General features: G+C 32.9%; 3 protein-coding genes across 4 annotated transcripts in view; 1 reads left to right on the forward strand and 2 right to left on the reverse strand.

The window, feature by feature from the left end:
• Window positions 1-20: 20 nt before the first annotated feature.
• On the reverse strand, window positions 21-2,698 carry LOC124534036 (dnaJ homolog subfamily C member 28). The gene is made up of 4 exons (XM_047109670.1): window positions 2,434-2,698; window positions 1,838-2,056; window positions 1,291-1,638; window positions 21-844 (listed from the first exon to the last, which is right to left on the reverse strand). Exons 1-4 carry the CDS (start codon window positions 2,545-2,547, stop codon window positions 401-403), a joined length of 1,125 nt encoding a protein of 374 aa, XP_046965626.1. The 5' UTR covers window positions 2,548-2,698; the 3' UTR covers window positions 21-400.
• Window positions 2,699-2,888: 190 nt separating this feature from the next.
• On the forward strand, window positions 2,889-14,904 carry LOC124534035 (ankyrin repeat domain-containing protein 13D). The gene is made up of 12 exons (XM_047109669.1): window positions 2,889-3,446; window positions 4,853-4,994; window positions 5,512-5,682; window positions 6,513-6,656; window positions 7,089-7,269; window positions 7,405-7,648; window positions 8,461-8,631; window positions 8,740-8,857; window positions 9,400-9,656; window positions 9,726-9,829; window positions 10,702-10,934; window positions 11,777-14,904. The coding sequence occupies exons 1-11, from the start codon at window positions 3,345-3,347 to the stop codon at window positions 10,928-10,930; spliced, it is 1,863 nt and encodes a 620-aa protein (XP_046965625.1). The 5' UTR covers window positions 2,889-3,344; the 3' UTR covers window positions 10,931-10,934; window positions 11,777-14,904.
• A 1,610-nt stretch (window positions 14,905-16,514) lies between these two features.
• Window positions 16,515-21,030, reverse strand: part of LOC124534413 — a 109,947-nt gene continuing 105,431 nt past the window's right edge. For both annotated transcript variants that reach the window (XM_047110279.1, XM_047110278.1), the window contains exon 2: window positions 16,515-20,697. In XM_047110279.1, the coding sequence (XP_046966235.1) occupies window positions 20,657-20,697 (41 nt within the window). In that variant the 3' untranslated portion in view covers window positions 16,515-20,656. The remainder of the gene's footprint in view (window positions 20,698-21,030) is intronic.

Genomic DNA, 21,030 nt, shown 5'->3' on the forward strand with positions numbered 1-21,030 from the left:
AAATATTGATAATGTTTTATTTCCAAAGTATATAACACTATTACTAACTCATGACTATCTATAATATCACAGTGGTTGCTACAATTCTTCTTTTATTTTCAACTAGTAATTGAAAATTTATTATAAACTGCCTATATACCATATCCATACCCATATATCAACACCAACAATTTATACTCTGCTAATAATAGTTAGTGTAATTTAAATCGATTGATTTCAAAAACTGCCTTTAGTTAGTGTTGTATAAAATTTGTAACTTTGTTAATATTGTATATATTTAACGATTTTTTTAATACATATAATATAACATTTTAAGTAACTAAGGCGTAAAAAAACGATTTTTTCTAAAATTCGACTTAGCATAGTATAAATTATTGGTGTCACATTTCATTTATTCCAATCAATTGTCAATCTTCTTTTTCTCATTACCTTTGGGAAAAAGTAAATCACTGAAAGCTTTAAAAAAGACTCCTAGAATATCATTGCTATCCTGTCCCGAAATACTGGGCACAATCTGTTGTTCCTCAACATGTACTTTATTTATCGAATGTGTGCCATTCTCAAGAATATCATTGCAAATTTTATCAAACTCAACATGAAACTTTTGTTTATTCATAAGCGGTACAATAAGATTATATGTATTTATTTTATTATTAATAGACTTTGCTAACAATTTATTACTTTCATATATTCTTTGCCACTTTGCACTATCTCCTCCATTTAGCGGATATGGTCCTAAGTACATTCGGTCCTTTTTAATTTCTTCTTTTAGTGCTTCGATGTCTTGTTCTATTTCTTTGCTCATTGTTATCCATTCTGGCGTTATTCCATTGTTTATTAAAACCTGTTGAATAGAGTTGTTTGTATATGAGATTTTAAACTAATTATGTGTGAGAAAAACTATTCAATGTATTATAAAAATCTTTCAATGCAATAGTGTTAATCAATATAATCAGAACAGGTACTGATAAGCTATATAAAAACTAAATAAAGTGTCATAGTTTACATACTTTACATAGTGAAAAAAATTGTATAAAGAATACACTTATAAGTTATATATATGTATGTTAAGGGCAAATAATTTCTAATGAATCTTAACTGATAACTGATCTGCTTGATGGGGTAAAGAAAAATATAGTGAGAAAACCAAATACATTGAAGAATTAAATATGCAACATTCATTCTCCTGTAATGACATCTGTGGTGTAGAATGTATCACAAAGACCTGTGTTTATAGAAAGAAGGCAGGCTTGCTTAGTGTTAACTACATATTATGTCGTTCATTATTACCTCATTTAGTTTATGGGTAGTAAAATCAACGTAGGGATTTCGATTTTGATCCTTCAAAGGTTTCCCTTTTCCACTTAGATTTTCAAATTCCCCTTTAGACATTGACTCTTGTATAAGATCCTCTACAAGTCTATCGAACCCATACTTAGTTTTAATATCATGTTTTTTCATAGATCCCTTCTTCATGAGGGTGTTTTCAGATGCAACAGCTTTAGATATTCTATGCTCCATAACATTGTTTGCGGCTCTTTGTGCTCTTACTTGAGTCCATTGCTTTTCCCTTTGAAAGGGTGTACCGTGACCTACTCCATCGAAGCTTAGATACTGACGATGCTGTGGTGCTGTATGCTGAAATATTAAATTATATTTCATTTAGTTTTTTTTTCATTATTTCTCTCTTATTCAGTAGTATTTCCTTTCTAAATATTTTAAGACTACTACCTCAAACTCTCAAACTTTAATTTTTAGTTATTATTCAATATACTATCTATTTTTTTAAACATATAATATGAAACAAATAAGAAAATAATATAATAGATAAACCTACTCTGATATCGAAGACCATTTTTTCTATTTCATCAGATTTTGCAGACCCAGTGTTGTGTTTTGAAATAACTCTAAAAGCATTTTCAATTACAACAAACTTTTCAATATCAGCATCAGGCGAATTTGAATCTGGGTGATATTTTTTTGCCAGTTCGAAAAATGCTTGCTTCACTACATCTTGACTTGAGTTTTGAGGGATATCTAAAACTTTGTAGCTTTCCTGTGTACAAAAACAATAAAAACAAAACATTTTAATTAGCATGTACAATATACATGGGTATTACAATAAATAATAATTTTTTTTTTTAAAGAGTGTTTCCAATTACAGAAATTGTAAGTAATTCTGGCTGTATTCAAGTATAAGTATGAAAAAGACATTAATCTTTATATCATTAATATTAAAAAAAGTGTAGTGACGCGTAAAGAGTCATATATTTTGAATAATCCTTTACATTGAAATATATTTTTTTCTAAATTGGAACAAATGTTGAACTTACTTTATGATATACTTACCTACAATTTATTTATCTTAAGCTTATAATTACACTATAAAAATTAATTTGCAATATTTTTATAAGTCTTTTAATCATATCTTACCTCGATCTTTTTTTGGGATTTATTCTTTAATGTGTTTAAAGTTTTTATGTTTATACAGCGAGGCTGAAAACATATGGGTTTGGAACATATGATCGGAAACATAGATTTATTCATTTTTATAATGTAACATATTTTTGTCGTGGGTAAATATTGTGATATTGCGCATCAAAAATAAAGTTATTATTTCATAATCAAATCAATTAATCAAAAATTGAAAACAGTGAATTTGACGTTTGGTCATTTTTGATGTTGATTGATGAATGAATGTTCAAAATTTCAGTCACCAAACTTTAAGTTGTATTATGAGTTCTGATGACAATTTAAAATAATTCTTTAAGATTTTATTATTTTGTACTCCCTTTAATGTTATATTTATGGCGAAAATTACTCGTGTCGCAAATTGTCGCATATCTATAATCTGTGCCATAACCATAAATGACACATTGAATTCAATTTCTGAACTTAGTCTAATATTACAGATTTCAGTTTAAGTAGGTACCTACTAGACTACGTAAAATTTCGAATCTGAAATAACCAATTGATGAATTTACCAGCATTATTGTTCATTTGAACACCAATCATCATAGAAGAGCTTATTAACATACTTCAAATGAATGAATTGAAGCTGGTGGTAGAAGAACAGATTTAAAATGACCAATGACTTAATACCTGATTGTACCGTTTTGGTTATTGAGAAATGAGAATTGAGAACCAACTATCGGTAACTATTGACTAATGAGTTCTTTGATTTGACATTACTCAGAGAGTGGATCAAAAGGTAGTGACATTTGCGTATTACAATGAATTTCGGTACAGTGTCGTGCAAAAGAAAATAATAAAAGTTGCTTTATGAAATTTGCATTAAATATAAGTTAAATTTATTGAGATCAGAAAATAAATGTGTTTATAAAATGCCTCTGACATCAGAAGAAATCGCAAACCGCTATCCGATTCATTGGCTTGTTTGGAACAACAAGCACCTAGAATTAACGGCAGCTCTAAATAATAAAAGGGTATGTACTTCGTAGTTGTAAGTTTTAAATAACATCTCAATAATTTCTATTTAAACTATCTACCATTCCACTTAAAATATGAAATTAATGAGATAAAAAAATCAATCAAAATATTTGTCAAAATTGTATTGATATAAAAAATGTAAAATCATAATTTTTTCTAATATTATTGATGTAAACAAAATGTGTAGGTGTAGTAGTGTCACATTAAAATAATCTTATTATTTGTGATGAAACCATAATAGTGTAGTTTATATGGATTAGAACTCAAAACATGCTGCCTAATATTGTGTGGAAAGAAAATCCTATTAAAGTCATGCTTACATATTTTAATTATATTGTCAAGATTGCTTTATTAATGTTTAATTTACATATTATATAACAATTTTAAAAGTAAATACATTTATAAAATAAGATATACAGATAATCTGTATTAATAAATACTATTTTATCTATTATCTTGTAAGATTTATTATTTTGTAAATCACTAACATTAAAAAAGCTTTCTTTAAACAAATATGCTTTATTTAATATTCTGGTTTATTGTTGTGTGCCCGAATATAATGATTCAAATTTGCATTATTCTCTAACTTACATGCTCAAATTCTTGCACTAAAACTTTGTGTGTACATTTTGATAAAATTAAATATAAAAAAGCTTACAAACTTTGAAATTTTGATTTATATTGAAACATTTGGGCTTTTGGATCATCATTGTATTACATTTTAAATTTCTACTTGTGCTAAGGTTTATTCTAACGATGAGAATTAGCCAGTAATCCTGTACGGTTTTTAAATACATTGTTAATCTAAGTTCTAGTAAGTAAATAAGCATTTTATCCTATTTGATTCTATCAATATGATCCAGTATTATTTTGAATTTGCATAAAATATTTATGATATAACCAACAAAATAAGTATACCTACTTTATTAAAAATTAAAAATATAAAATCATCACGAAATAAGTTTTCAAGATTAGAAATAGAAAAGGAAATTATTATTATTGTTAAATTTATATAAAAATATCCCATTAAACATGGTACTATGTAAATAATCAAAGTAAGTATTAGATATAGATATAGTATCGCTAATGTTAAAATAGGGATGTGCACTAAAAGAAATTGTGATTTAAAAATAAAAAAATTACATTTAAAAATTAATCAAAAATTCATAAAAATTGGTAGTTTGAAAAATGAAACAAAACAATCACTTACATATTGCACCCAAATAGGTAAAAGAGATAAACAAAAACCAATAAATTAGTCATATTTATTTTAAAGTAATCTGATTCATGCATATCAGTTATTATTTACTGCTGTACTTATTGTAGATATGATTCACTTGATACATTATCAGATTTGATAGCAGCTTGATTTAATCTATTTCTTCTTTTCCTTTATTTCCAGTATCCACCAGAAGAAATAGAAAAACGTGACCCTCATGGCCGAACCCCTCTACTGCTAGCTGTTACATTAGGATACTTAGATGTTGTACAAGTACTCATTGATGGGAATGCCGATGTGAACTGTGAAAAGGATGGATGGACAGGTATGATTTAAAAGCTTATATGTTATGTATGTTATGCTTGTATGTATTATTTATCTAGTAATTGAAAACATACTTAATTCATTACAATATTCAGGTAGCATTGTTAGGATAAATATTTGACAACAAATTTTATTCAGTGTAGAAGGGTTACACTCAGTCGTTGAACATCTGAAATGTACTATGGGTTCAAATTAACGCCTGAGGCCTGAGAAGAACTGGCAGAAGAAAATCAGCAATTTTTTATTTGTCAAAAGTGATTACAATTATTATTATACAGTAAAGATAACATGACATTTAGAGTTTTACCAGTGGTTTTAAAATGATAAGGTGTATTATGAATAAAATGTCCCTAAATTAATTTGGATTTTTGGTAATAAAGGGAAATCTGGTTCAACAAAATACATGGGTTTTTTTCATAATCTATTTTCTAAACCCCTGCAGTTTTATAAATGAGTATTGTGGGAGGAACTTATGAAATATAAAAATATTGCTTATTTGAAAGAATTTCTTATTACAGCTGTGCAAGAAGCCACAGCAACTGGTAATCCTGAGTTGCTATCGCTGGTGCTTTCTCGCCGTGACTACCAAAGGCATGTTGTCCGATCAAGTGGGATTCCCGATTTACTAAATAAGCTTAGTCTAGCACCAGATTTCTATGTCGAGATGAAGTGGGAGTTCACAAGCTGGGGTAAATATATCATATTACAGATTAAATATAACTCTTATTTAATTCTATGCTTAATGCTTTTTAAATTTGGGTATATTTTCTGGGTTATAACATTTTATAGTTATGTAAATGTACCAAATAAATATTCATATAGCTGATTTAGAAGCAGATTTTAATGATGCAGATCTTAAACTGTCTGAATGTTGTATATGATTAATTCATATTTTACTGTTATGTCATTAGTACCATATTGGTGATTCTATTTATTATTGAATTAATTTCTAAAAACCTAAAAATAGTACTAGTATATTGTGTGACATTATTATAAGTTATTTATAACTTATGTCAAATTTTGTTTATGTTTGTTATTTTTCCACATCTTAACAAGTAAACTTAACATTATGAAATTGTATATATGTACATAATATATAAGGGTTAAACTCAGTATTTAATACTTCCATGCATTTCCAAACCATGCATACAAAGAATAGATGGGGGTAGGGCTTTGTGGAAGCCCGTCTGGGTAGGTACCACCCACTCATCAGATATTCTACCGCTAAACAACAGTACGTAGTATTGTTGTGTTCCGGTTTGAAGGGTGAGTGAGCCAGTGTAACTACAGGCACAAGGGACATAGCGTCTTAGTTCCTAAGGTTGGTGGCGCATTGACGATGTAAGGAATAGTTAATATTTCTTACAACATCATTGTCTATGGGTGATGGTGACCACTTATCATTAGGTGGTCCATATGCTTGTCTGCCAACCAATTCCGTAAAAAAAAGAACAAAAGCCAGTTGTCTGTATATAAAGTAACAAAAGTAGATTTTATTTACTCTGCTTTCTATTTTCAGTTCCCCTGGTCTCTCGAATGTGTCCATTTGACACGTACAAAGTGTACAAACGTGGTGCGAATGTCCGAGTGGACACAACGCTGGTTGGCTTCGAAAATAATCGGTGGCAGAGAGGAGACAGGACCTACATATTTAGAGGACAAGGTATAACAATTATCTTAAAACAGTTTTGTTTTTTTAATTTTTGAGAAAAAGTTATTAAACTTTTTCTGCTGACGTTACTCTTATTTGTTTCACGCACACCTAGACATTTTGTAAACAAGACTTTAACTAATGCACGTCGGTAAAGGGTATTTTGACGTAAAGGGTCGCGCCTTCGTGAAAAAATATAATAGATAGATCTATTTCACTGCCAAATTTGAACACAGAGTTAATTATGTTATAGAAGTTAATGATACGGTTTTTTTTCATTAATGTAAACATTTCAGGTTATTATTATTATTTTCAAAATAATCTAAAAATGTCTGCCATAACTTTTTATGTATCATATCGTTTCATCTAGTTTTTTAGTCTAGTCCCGTTTAGACTTGGCGCTCATTGCTGAAATCACTACTTATCATCTCTATCTCTTTTCAGGTCGGAACGCCAGCCTGGTGGAGTTGGATCACGAGGCGGGCACGTCGTGGTGCGAGTTCCTCGAGTGTGGGGGACGAGAAAACCGCGCTTGGCCCTCCCCCCCTCAACACGTGATCGAACAGCGTCTTAACGCGCCAATCTCTATCAACTACCTCGACACTGACAAGATCAGCTTTGAGAGGTGAGGTTTTAACATTATGTAATGTAATGTACAAAACTGTTCTTTGCAGTTTTAAACAGTATTTAGAATTAGACTGTGCTTAGAGTTATATCAATTAACTATTTTTTTTGTTTTGATGACCTCTTTGTTTTTCAGAAATAAAAGTGGCATATGGGGCTGGCGGCAGGACAAGACCGAGATCGTGAACGGGTACGAGTGCAAGGTGTTCGGCGCCAACAACGTGGAGCTGGTCTCGAAGACGCGCTCCGAGCACCTGCCGCGCGGCGAGCGCCGAGCGCACACGCCGCGCGCGCCGCTCGCCGGCCTGCTCGCGCTCGCCGACGGCGACGACGCGCCCGCGCACGCCGCCGAGCCCGAGCGCCTGCTCGCGCCCGACCGGGTCAGTACAGCTGAAACCGCACTTTAGCGGCGCGGCGCGGCCTCGCCTACCGCACTAGACTGCAGCGGAGCGGCGCGTTGCGGCCTTTTCACTAGTCAGTGCGTAGCTAGACGACATTGAAGATGGACGAAACTTTTGAAAAAGTGATCGCGGTGTCTTTACTATGTGAAGTGGCAGAAAAATTAGAGAAAAGGAAATGTATGAAATCTACATGGATACATGACATCCCACGTTCTCTCTACAAAGAGGGAGAATACCACAAACTTTTTCCACGACTCTTGAAAGACACCGTTCGTTTTCATACTAATTTGAAAATGTCAAAAGAAAAAATCATATCGATATCAATTTCTCCTCGTCAATCGTGCGTCGTCTTGTTTGGCTGTGCGTCGCTAGCTATACCGCACTGGCGGCAGAGGCGCGGCGCGGAGCGCCGGATAGGATAGGATATAATATTAATCGACCCCGCTCCGCGCCGCGCCTCTTCGCTCCGCGCCGCTAAAGTGCGGTTTCAGCTTTAGAGTGCTCGCTGCAGGGAGCTCCCTGGTTGAGTGGGTGCTCACTCTCCATGTGGGGACTATATTTCGTGCAGTATTCAATCGCCTGCTAAACCGTGGGTGCTCCTTACATATTTTTAAAAGAGAGCCGCTGCGACAGATGTCAAATATTAGAAGTACGAGGTATAGAAAATTCATATTGTGAATTGATTAAAAAATAACTGTGTTTATTGACCTGCTTACAATGACCCTAAAAAGTTATTATCTAGATAGAATCTTTTAAGTCATATTCACATCGTTTATTGTTGCTACTTCCAGGATGAACCGAAGCGAAGCAGGTCCCGGGAGGAGCTCCGACCGGCCGTGTCATGGCAGGAGTACTTTTCCGGGGAGCCGCTGGACAGAGACATCGGCCGCTCGAGGGAGGTGTCCACTAAGGTGCAGAAATTCAAGGCCACGCTATGGCTGTGCGAAGACTATCCCTTGCAGGTGAAATATATAATATATGCTATTCCTTACTACTATTATTGTAACTATTTTTCGTTTTATATTATAAGTTAGTAATTTTAATAAATTTCATGTATTTTTATTTCCCAGCTTCAGGAGCAGATAATGCCCATCCTAGACTTGATGGCGGCAATATCGTCGCCTCACTTTGCGAAACTAAAAGATTTCGTTCAGATGCAATTGCCATCTGGTTTCCCGGTGAAAATCGGTAAGACTAAATACAGAATAAAAGGCTATTTGACAATGCGAAAAATAAATTGTGAATTATTGTAATCAGTGTATATTATGAGTTTAAAAATGGTTATTTAGTAACGAAACTTGAAAATAATACTGAAGTTATTCAAAATAAAAATGCATTTTTTCAAACGTTTGTCACGTGACACAAAACGCACCTGATTGGCCGGGCTTATGATGAAGTCACCACCACTGATTAAAATACAGCATAGTGACGTCACCGACCCCATTGCAGCGCCATATTGTTCAAGTAGCGTTTTCGCGCGTTATTTAAATATGGAAATTTTTAATATGATATTTTTCTGCAAATATGTACTAGAAATAAAAAAAAAACAACTTTTATTGGGTTCCTTAACTAACTTTCTAGTTAATAATATAAACTGGATTTTAAAAACCAGTCAAATAGCCTATTAAAATAATCAGCTAATATAAAGTTTACATATTTATTATAAATATTCGTAGAGTATGATTAGCTTTGTTGTTTTCCCGGCTGACTATGCGTGTGTGTGTGCGCAGAGATCCCGCTGTTCCACGTGCTGAACGCTCGCATCACGTTCGGGAATATCTTCGCGACGGAGGCGGGCGTCGCGCACGTGCAGAGCGTACTGGCGGGCGCGCGACTGGCCTGCGTGCTGGACGACGCCTGCTTCGCCGTGGGACGCGCCTACCGCGACGCCGCCGCGCCCGACGAGCGCCTGCCCTGCGACGACGACGAGCTGCTGCACTACGCGATCCAGCAGAGCCTCATGGAGGCCGGCACGCACGACGACCAGGTGCGCCCCGCCCTGCGCGTACGCGTCACTCCGACTCGCTGTATCACACGACACGTATTGCGTGCGCAGGTGGACGTGTGGGAGGCGCTGCGCGGTGCGCGCTGCACGTCGCCCGTGCCGCCGCGCGTGCGCGACCACGCGCTTCTCGCGCACGAGGACGCGCACCTGCAACTGTACGATATACCAAAACAGTCACAGTTACCTTTTGTTTTTACCGCCACCGAACATGTATCTCAACATACCTCCATGGACATTGACGACCTCCATGGTCGAGTGGTGTGTACACCGGTTTTCATGGGTACGCCACTCTGAGGTTCCGGGTTCGATTCCCGGCCGAGTCGATGTAGATTAACATTAGGTTTCTATGTTGTCTTGGGTCTGGGTGTTTGTGGTATCGTTACTTCTGATTTCCATAACACAAGTGCTTCAGCTACTTTACATTGGGTTCAGAGTAATGTATGTGATGTTGTCTCATATTTATTATTATTTATTATTATTATTTATACCAATTTCCTTTCTTATTATGATAGGCTATCTCAAATTGAGTTCATTACTTTTTTTACGTATGTTATTCACTTTTGAATATGTCAATCATAGATGTTTCATTTTATGTTAATTATTTAAATGAATATATTTTTTTTTATAAATTTATTACAGATGTCGACGATATTAGTTTAGCTTGAACGTATACAAAGTGCGCTTTAATTAGGCGTTTAATTTTATACTACGCTAATTTCGACCATGTTCATTATTTATGTAATATCTTATATATGCCATCATCGATGTGTGTGTGAGAGAGAGTGTGTGTGGCTAGCGTCCATTACTATCCTTCTTACACTAAAACAATTAAAAAATATATACTCGTTTTACAATTATCAAAATGAATTAAGAGAAAGAAATGACTTGAAAACCAAGTCATTATTATTACTTACTAAATCAAACGATTAGATTTTTTATTTGACGTATATTAAAAGTCGTCGATCGCGCACCCCGCCCCCGCTAACCCCGCTAGAGTAGTCAGCCAGTAACACAGGCAGTGTCGCAGAGCGATAGAGGCGTCGCTGGCAGACGCGCGGCCGGACGCCGACGAGCCCGCCGCCCCGCGCGACGACGCCGACGACGCCGACGACGCCGCCGACGCCGACGAGTTAGACGCCGAGTTGCGCGCCGTGCTGGCGCTGTCGCTGCGCGAGCACGCGGCGCGCGACCGCCAGCTGGCCGACGAGCAGCGCGCGCTCGACGAGGCGCTGCGCCTGTCGCTGCTCGACAACTAACCTGGTACGCACTCGCAGTGTGCGTCAACAACAACAACAACAGTGTCAACAACAACAGTGTCAACAACAACAGTGTCAACAACAACAGTGTCAACAACAACAGTGTCAACAACAACAGTGTCAACAACAACAACAACAGCCTGTAAATTCCCACTGCTGGGCTAAAGGCCCCCTCTCCCTTTGAGGAGAAGGTTTGGAACATATTCCACCACGCTGTCCCAATGCGGGTTGGTGGAATACACATGTGGCAGAATTTCAATGAAATTTGTCACATGCATGTTTCCTCACGATGTTTTCCTTCACCGCTGAGCACGAGATGAATTATAAAGACAAATTAAGCACATGAATTAGCAGTGCTTGCCTGGGTTTGAACCCGCAATCATCAGTTAAGATGCACTCGTTCTAACCACTGGGCCATCTCGACTCAACAGTATTAGCTATTCATGTTACTATTAATAGCTAGTCACAGTATTACAATTACTTTCCAAAAATATGTGATTGTCAATAAATAACAATAATTAATGACTTTATTGGGAGAATTTTCCTTTTTAACATATTTTATATATATAACGAGAAGTTAGGCATCAATTCGTTATCAGACATGTTAATATTCGAAACAAGTCTAATCTTTTACGTAAGTAATGTCTATCTTTACGATATTCCCTGAAAGTTGAATTTTCGGCTGTCATGTGTCACGTGTCTACGGTGTTGCCAGCATGTACGATTAAAAATAATCCTAATTAAACTTTTTTGATGCTTCGACATATATTAATTATACACATTGTTCAAAATAATTTTTGATTGTATATTTGAAATATACAGAAATATAATATTTCCCATTCTCAGATCTCAACGGAAACGTCCACCAAAAGACTTACGCCTCGCGAGTTCGACTGACGACATTTGACGCGACACTCGCTCTTGTTCCAAAGATATACCGACTATGAAAGCGACACGGCCGATGTTTGGTGCGTACTTTGTATAGTTAGTGTTTTTATTGCTATTTGATATACGATATTGATACTTAATACATTGTATTAAAGTACATTTTCTCAATGTTTATTAACCATACTTCTGTATACTATGAAATTGCATATACTATAAATTAGAATATAATATAACTTATATAAAAGTGTTTAAAATTTTACGGCTTAAATGGAATCAAATCCTTATCTATTGTTTTCTTGATTTTATTTTTAACTTATATAGAAAATCGACGTTTAATTAGACAAAGTTGTAATCGTTTTGCATTATTTATTTCTTTGTTTATGCTAGTTAATAAACTAACGTCCGATAGTAAAGTCGTTAAAGCATTTAATTTAAATGATTAGATAAATTAATCTTGTATCACTTATATAAGAAATCCTTCCTGAATAAATGTTATGGTAACTTATATGATACGTATATTCAATGAACACGTCCAAACTTGGAATCGAAGCTGCGATCCTTTATAATCATTATACTAAAGTATAAAATATACAAAATAATTATATAAATATACGTTAGCATTGTGACTTAACTGCCCCAATTATACACTATGTACAAATTCAATGTTTGCAGATTTAGTTTAAATAATAAATCAAATTAAATTGTCTTTCTTAAATTATAATCTAATCTAATTCATTTCTTATATTTTAACAAGATGTTGATTTTAAAAAGTTTCGAAAGACATGAAATTAGGAAGATTTTGAGTACTCCCCAACACAAATATGAGCCGGAACGTTTTTGTGAAGAATATGCTATGAGAATATGCAAGATTAATAAGTATCTCACAAAAATAAAAGTGCTGTCAAAAGCTGTTTATTCTAATTTTATCTTACTCCATACTTGTTGAGAAATTGAATCGTTTTTGTTTAAAGTAGTTCGTTTAGATCTTAGTCTGTACGTTCTCACTATTGATGCTGGAACTTGTTATTTTTTTAAATAAGTTCGGAATGTGAATTGTTCTAATAACTGACGTGCAAATCTGTAATTTTCAGTACTCTCTTTCATATATAGAAAAGAGATCCATCACTAATAATATTTGTTATAATCAGCGTCAGTATTTTGACAGCGCAATGAAAACTATAGAACAACACCATCTATTAGTCATTTGTATCAAGTAAACGGATCTTCATTACACTTATGTGATTTAATTAAATATAATATTATGTATTAAACTGATCTCTTATTTACTAACGCCATCTATTAATGAAAATTTAAAGTAATTATTTTTATTAACATAAACAGAAATTCATAAACACTTTTTATTTATTAACTTTAAATATACTTTGAAACTGTTTGTCTTAGATTTTACAAATTTAATGTTGTGAATTATAACTTATTAATGATTATTTATTTCTAAGATATTTTATTTTTGTATGAAATGATAATATTGTTATCGACTTGTAAACAATTTCCAATATAAAACTTAAACCTATCTGAATGGATGTGCTTAACTTATAAATGAATATATGTCTGAAGTAAACGTATTTAAATGACTCGATGTAACCTTTAAAATAAAATTAAACAATCATTTATATATCACAATTATACAATTAATGTTAGAAAATATTATAATTAAATAAGTTATTTTTACAGAAAAAAATATATCAAAATGCTTTTTTCCCTGTTCGGAAATTCCTTATAAATATTGTATATGTTATATAAATATTATGTACATTTCCTATGTAAATAACATTATATGAGAGACGGCAGACGGAATGTCATTTGCAAAATGAGATTAATGTTTCATTAAATATGTTTTACTTCCTATTTGACAGTTACATAATATCTCTTTCACATAAGTACTGTTAGACAAGGACAGTAGAAATTGCAATTATTCAATCTTTGATTCGTATGTGTGGCCTGGTGTTTGAAGAACCAAAGTAATTTTTTCCGTAAACTTTAAACGAAATTTTGTCTTTTGTTAAGAAATGTATTTATAGTAAAAGTTAAAACGATATAAGTTTAATTACTAATATCAAAATTATTACGCAAAAAATCTAGCTGAAAAGTGAACCTCCTTGGAGCTGCACATTTTATAAAACATCTATTGATATAAGTCTTTTTAGCACCAGGTCATACATTTAAATAAGTTAATGTATTTAAATGTTCATAAAAAACTTTTGATTACTATATAGTATGCAACACATATATCGTCTGGCGTCTCTCAATATGTCATTATGTATTATACCTTAAATGTATTCTATGGGCACGTTTTCACTGAACCGTTACTTGAGTATGTTAGCGCTCAACGATCTTGTATTGAAATAATTTAAAACTGTACAACTACCTACCTAATTGAAATTTGTCTATAGAGAATTGATATGACTACTATAATTCTGTCACATTTTAATTGAAAATGTATTTGGCGAATTTCAGATGGGTTTTAGGAATATCTCTTGATAGTCTTATTGTGGTTAGTTATTATTAAGTTGTAGTGGCAGAAGTAGCGAGAAGTGTGAACGTGTCAACCCGGTGCTCAATGTATGCGGCGCCATTCCTCAACTGTGATTAAGCTAGTATTCCGCCACAATTTAAGCCCGTTTCAAGTCTGATGTGAACTCACCACACTGCCACCTGTCTGGAAATGCATGTTTCGTACAGCGCCATCTATTGATAAAAAGTTTAAATATGCATCTATAAGTGTCATTTGTTTTCGTAATTGTAACTAGATGGCGCTTCATGTATGCCAAGATTATGTGATAATTTTTGTAACTGTACAAAAGGTAGTCAATTCTATGTTGTAACTGTTTGTGTCTTCTTAGTAATGTTTTTGTATAGTTACAGTAGGTGTTATAGTAGTAAATATTATTATTTAGAGCATTTCGCGTTGTATTATCGAAGAGTAAACTAATGTTGTTCACGTCAGATTTAAACAAAGGTTTGGCGCGTATTTACTCAACAAATGTGTTTCATTATGTGTTTTCCTCTCCAAATAGTAATACCCTGTGGAATTGTGTAATGAAATATATTTCTGTATATGAACTTTTCTTTGTTGTTTTATTCCCTCATAACGTAACAATACAAAGACTTTTAAATGAGATTACTTTTTGTGATATCGTATGAAATGGGTACATCAGAGACTGGCTTTCATTTACATTGTTGTTTATGTAGCAAACTTTCTAATGATTTCCTGTATACCCGAGAGATGGCGTCATTAAAATTTTTCAGGTTATTATTTCAACTTTCAATGTACGACCACTACGATTAGAGATGCGTTCCAAGCGTGTAAGTATTATTTTTTAATTATTTTCTAGTAACAGCGCAGTAGGGATTCGTTGTCTTAAGCCAAAATGAAATGAAATTTATAATTATAATATTCATCAGTCGCCTCTTCGTCGCCCCTTAATTTACATCTATTCAATCCCGGAGCTGTCAAGATTCCATCTACGCAACGGTCGGATATTAGTAAATTTTTTTTGTTATGGCAAAATAATTTACTAAACAGATTTTGTGTATGATGGCCATGTATATATATAGTACTTGTGTAACGTCAATAAAACTTCTTTTTCCCAAGTGCACATTTATTTTCTTTTTTTATTTTAAACTGCTTCAATGACACATTGAAAGATAAATAATTTATATCCTTGCTTAATGTTATATTGATAGTTTGTTTGTATTTTTAAGATTTGGCACATTGATGGTTCGTATATTGATAAAATATGTAATGTAAATATATTGTACTAGTGCAAAACATATAAATTTTATGGTAACAGGTTTGCGCTAAAGCGAATATTACAGATCCTTATACTGATAGCAAGTATTAATAGCAAAAAAATGTAAGAAACACAAAGCTACAATTTTTGGTTTATTGTGATGAACAAGTTTCATTTTTTAATTGATCAAAAAGAGCAGAAAATTGTAAATTTTCGGCTCAACTTGTATTTCAATAATCGTTTACCACCTATATGTATTTGGACGTACTAAAAATAAACAACGATATTAATTTCCTTTTTTAAAAATACGTTTCATAATGATTGTGTGTGCCTTATCTTGTGCTGTTTTCATGAGAAGTATCTACGATCTCGAATTTCAGTTTTTAAACAATTACTTGATGGAGAACTGGCATAAAGTCAATGATGTTGTAGTAAACAGATATGTTATTGACGCGCAAAAAGTGAAGACTAGAAAACGTCCTAATTGGGACGTTTTCCCTTAGTCGTTTGACGTAGTAATACGTTATAATACATCATAATTACGTAGTTATAAGTTTTGCGTAATAAAAACATCTATTTATCCCTTTTACTTATTAAAACATCTAGTTATACCTTTTTACTTTTAACGAAATGTAAAAATAAACTAAAATAAACGGTTCCCGACGCGGCACACTTTTTTCTGTTGTTTAGTATGGATATAACATATCTGTTTATTAGAATATCATTGCATATAGTGGTAACAATTTCGATAGGTAATTTAATTTAAATTCATTAATAGAAGGAAAAAATCTGAAGACAACTGTATGTGCACCTTATTAGGGCATTTGTATGTATATTTAAATGTTAGAAATCTCTGATACAAAAAATGGCGGCCAAATTCAAGCACAAACAAGGGGATAAAAGGGTTTTTCAAATATTTTTTCATATAAAAATAAATGAATACACACAATGTTATCTATGTATTTAAAATTTAATTTTCGTTACTTATATACAAATTACAACATTCACTATTATAATAGGTATTAGTTGTCCTATATTTACATATGTAATAGTACACTTTAGAAGCGTAATTTCATTTATTCAAGTCAATAAATTACATCAGGAAACTTTTGGAATACTCACGAACGATAATAATCAACAACCTCATACAAGGACAGACAAATGGAAATTACAACCGGTCATAACTGTAACCCACATTCAACAAAAGTCTAACAATAGTGCTAATTCTGTTGCCTGTTGTACAATCTCTATTAATATACTAGTAGGTATATTTATTTGACAGGTCTAAATATATTGCTTCATATTTCACACGCGTGGGTTAAAAGGATTAGCAAGCCTTTTAATACTGTCAATTTAAGTTTATAAATCGTGTTCAACAGATTCAGCACTAAATAATTACTTAATTCACTTTATTTAAAAAAAAAAAAACGAACAGCGTGATTTAAAAAAATGGCGGCTTAATGTCAAGTAATAAAAACAATAATTATCATTTAAACATTTTTGCCGTAACAATTTGTATATCGGAATAGAAAAATGGATTTTTACATTACAAAAGTTGATATTGACAAAAATAAATAGTACCTACATATTTTTATTTCATGATTTAATAGTTGATGTATGTCTGTCCCCGTTTCATACAATATTGTACTTACTAAGTCTAAAAAATCGATAAAGATTCCCAAGGAAAGCAACGAGAACAATTAAAATCATTGAAAACTTAAAAAATAACGAAATAAATACTGATATTAAAGAAATGACGTTTATATTTCCTGCCTTTACATAATATCTATTAAAAAGAAAAATCTTAAAAGCTATTTTTTATCTGTTTTAAAATTTTTATTCGAATGAATTTCTAAACTGCTTAATTTATGAAATAAATTTATTTAATTTTAAGAGATAAGACATGTTATTTATACTGCGAAAACTTGCGATGGTTCGTATTTACATTACAAACAAATAATATTCAACGAGTATCGTCAATATCCAATTTGTAGCAATGTTGGAGCCGAGTTCATGCCTCGTTAGCACTTGTCAGTATCGATTTAGTACCTATTAGGCATCCTGCAAGCCGTGGGTTGAACCGTTATGACAAGTGACATCATTAGAGGTATGGTTTTAATTAAATCAAGCATTTCCAACTTCGTTATTAAATTATATATATATTTTATTGAAAGTATGATTAAATTACTTTTATTATAATGATTTTTATTTTATTTAAATTGATGGAATTTTAAACGAATGTTCAATGCACAATGTTCTAAACAAATAGATATTATATAGACGCAGGTAGATATTACATAATATTAAGACACTAACACAGACGAAAGCAGGCTGAAATGAGAGCAGTTATTTAGCTTATATTATATATGTATATATATAAATTTAAGGCTGAGGTTACAATGTCACGTGCGATGAAAATTATTTGATGTTGCCATAAATCTGAAACATTAATGCGAGACTTATTTTACAAAATTATAACATAAAAGTGAACATTCTGACAGTTTATTTATTTACTTACTTACAAAACTTTCTTTACGACAATAACAAAATAATCTAGATTTTAAAGTAAATCATCAGAATGTTTACAATTTAAATAATAAAATTATAATATCTTGGAATAACATGAAGTGAGTGACATAAACCCAGCCTTATTCCTAATACCTAAGAGTGAAAGAGAGATCGTATTATCATCTCCTGCTCTCATTTTAGTCCGATTCTTGTCACTTTAAGCTGCCAACTCCTGTAGACTGAATCATATAAAATCATGGAATAAGTCATTTCTAAACGTAATGCAATGGAATTGAGTTGAAATTTGTGTGACCATATTTCTTCCAGCCTCGTCAGGAGTTGTAAACTTAAAATCTATAAATATCAAGAGCACAGGTGCAGGTTGAGTTTGAAATCATTACATCATTAAAAGTTTCATTAAACGCGTGGAAAAATGCATCATTAATTTTTAAACAGTGATGTATATTTTAAACTATTGCGATTTAAACATAAGCACTATGTAATACGTGTCGTCTATGATTTATTATAATTAATGCTAAAAACAACGAAGAACGTTCACAAAAAGACAGTCACGGACGAAAGTTCAAAAAATTTAAATTTCAAATTCAATCTGCATTCAACCGCGCCCATACATAAATTAAATGCACCGTACCGCCACTTAACTTGTCTAACTACGATATACATACAGTCCATCTGGGATTGCACTCATTTGGAACCATGGCCATATAGAATAGACGACACGACTACCCTCGAAACATAGTAAGTAAAAATGGCATCGACCAATATATCTAAATTACATTAATATGTTCCAAATATTTTGATCACGAAGAACTTTCGATGTACGAGATAGAGGAAAAATATTTTTTTTATAATCCATGCCATTTCCACTGAACTCCAAAACCTACACTAGAGAAAAAATAGCCATATATAATCACAACTTTGAGATAATGTCCGCTATTGCTATCTCCCTCACACTGGTATTGACAGTGAGGTCCGTTCTATATGTCTATGCTCAGAACTACGTGCGCGGACGCACATACAATATAAATATCACAACTAAATAATAAATTATAATTCTATGCACTTTCCGTCACTATACCCGATTTGATGCACCATCTTATAAATTAGGGATATGGTATTTAGAGCGTCATAAATTGTAATTATCCTGTTTAAATGTTGAATATATGATTTATTCACTGTATCAGAGACGCTCGACGAAGGTGGGTTTAAAAAAGCAATTCCGTTCCAGTGGTTTGACGTGAGTGTGAACTAGCCTTTATAGTGAAGTCGTACTGTTTAAGTACTTTGCTCGCTATTCAAAAAAAAAAAGAAAACTGTATTGGGTAATGTGTTACGTGCACTAAAAATGTTCTATTCAATACCAAAAGGCCTTGGTATGAAGTCATTGACTCATGATATAGTTGCAATTAAAAAAACATTAAACCACAATCACTGAAAGTAGAACAACCGTATAAAGTAACACGCTACTGTAATAAAGGTATTCGTAGAAAAAGGTATCCTTTTACACGATATAATGCCAAAAGGAGATTATGATTTTTTTTTCCATTTTACTTGGCTGAATTAGGTTTACTTGTGCCAATTGTTTTTTTTTTAATTTCTTATGGCTTGTATCCATAGATTAAATATGACGTATAAATTATCATCGTTATGTATAATGTATTTAAACTACATACATAATGTTTATATAATTTATCGTACCTATCGTGTAAAACGACAGACAATTTAATCGTATTTATCACGTTACAATAAATAAAATAAGACTTATCCTCCGGTTTTTTTTATAAAAAAAGATAGTAAATATAGTGATAATGAAGCTTATAAAGGCAAGTTACACAGTTCACGTCACGGTGACGACCACGGCAAGGCCACGACACGGGGAGCTAACGACATCGGACGGATCATTTCGTTCACCAATCGGGCGGGGTGCTTCGGGTGATTAGAAACGAACCTTATTTAGTTATATACGATTTTAACATGACATTGATAGTCAGTGATCAGTTTTATAATAGGTTCACTTTGACGAATAAAATAATATGTTAAAATTTACCCTTAGACTATATTAAATTGCAATATTAAAATCATAGCCTCTTAAAAATTTGTCAAACGCATGACACACATACGTTTAGAAGTGTCACGAACAAAAAAAAAATATTCAAAAATAACAACGCCGCTACAGCTGTATTTCATCACGTGCGACAAGTTGACACTAATTGATAGATATTCAGCGTCCGTTTGAAAGTTACTGTCAGTTTATAATTTTTTTAACATTTCGAAGCAATAAAAAAATATACAAAAAAATTAACACACCCCGAAATCTAAATACAATAAATAATATCGGGGAAGGAATTTCGTTACAATTAACCTAATCTAGTGTCTTTGATGTACCAAATGTTTTGGTAAAATCAACTGATTGTCTTTTTTTTTTAATTCGTGTCTAATCCCCTCTCGTACCGCCGACCCTACCCTTCCCCCCTCCCCCCTCTCCCCAGCGCTCCCCGCGGCGCTCAGAGCGCGGGCGGTGGCCCGCGCGGCGCCCGCGGTCAGTCGCCCGTAGCGGTCACCGTCGTCCAACTCCATGGGCTGTTGTAGCTTTTTTGGCTGGAAAGAAAAAGGAAATGCGTTAGACTAATCTGTATTTAAAAAAAAAAAACAGGTAGGTATTATACATAAAATATGATAACGATGAATGATTTCACTTTCCAGTGGACTAGACATTTCAGTTAACGATTAAACATACGTATCTATTTTTAAATGAGAAACTATATATTTTTAAAATATTCTACTTTATAAAATATCAGGCAACGATTGATTAATAAGTGGTCATACACCCAAAGGAGGTATGAATGTCAGTATTTTATTCTATTTTTAAAACATTTTCATAACTACATACACCAAGTACATTAAGAAAACAAACGCAAAAATATTAAGTTT

This window comes from Vanessa cardui, chromosome 12, assembly GCF_905220365.1.
Source record: "Vanessa cardui chromosome 12, ilVanCard2.1, whole genome shotgun sequence".
In the NCBI taxonomy this organism is placed as follows: Eukaryota; Metazoa; Arthropoda; class Insecta; order Lepidoptera; family Nymphalidae; genus Vanessa; species Vanessa cardui.

Coding starts and splice junctions, on each gene's coding strand:
- LOC124534036 (XM_047109670.1), bottom strand. CDS start 2,547: ATGAATAAATCTATGTTTCCGATCATATGTTCCAAACCCATATGTTTT. Junction 1,639..1,837: donor AAATGGTCTTCGATATCAGA/GTAGGTTTATCT, acceptor TTAATATTTCAG/CATACAGCACCACAGCATCG. Junction 845..1,290: donor CTACCCATAAACTAAATGAG/GTAATAATGAAC, acceptor TCTATTCAACAG/GTTTTAATAAACAATGGAAT.
- LOC124534035 (XM_047109669.1), top strand. CDS start 3,345: ATGCCTCTGACATCAGAAGAAATCGCAAACCGCTATCCGATTCATTGG. Junction 7,649..8,460: donor GCCTGCTCGCGCCCGACCGG/GTCAGTACAGCT, acceptor TGCTACTTCCAG/GATGAACCGAAGCGAAGCAG. Junction 9,830..10,701: donor GAGGACGCGCACCTGCAACT/GTACGATATACC, acceptor GCAGTGTCGCAG/AGCGATAGAGGCGTCGCTGG.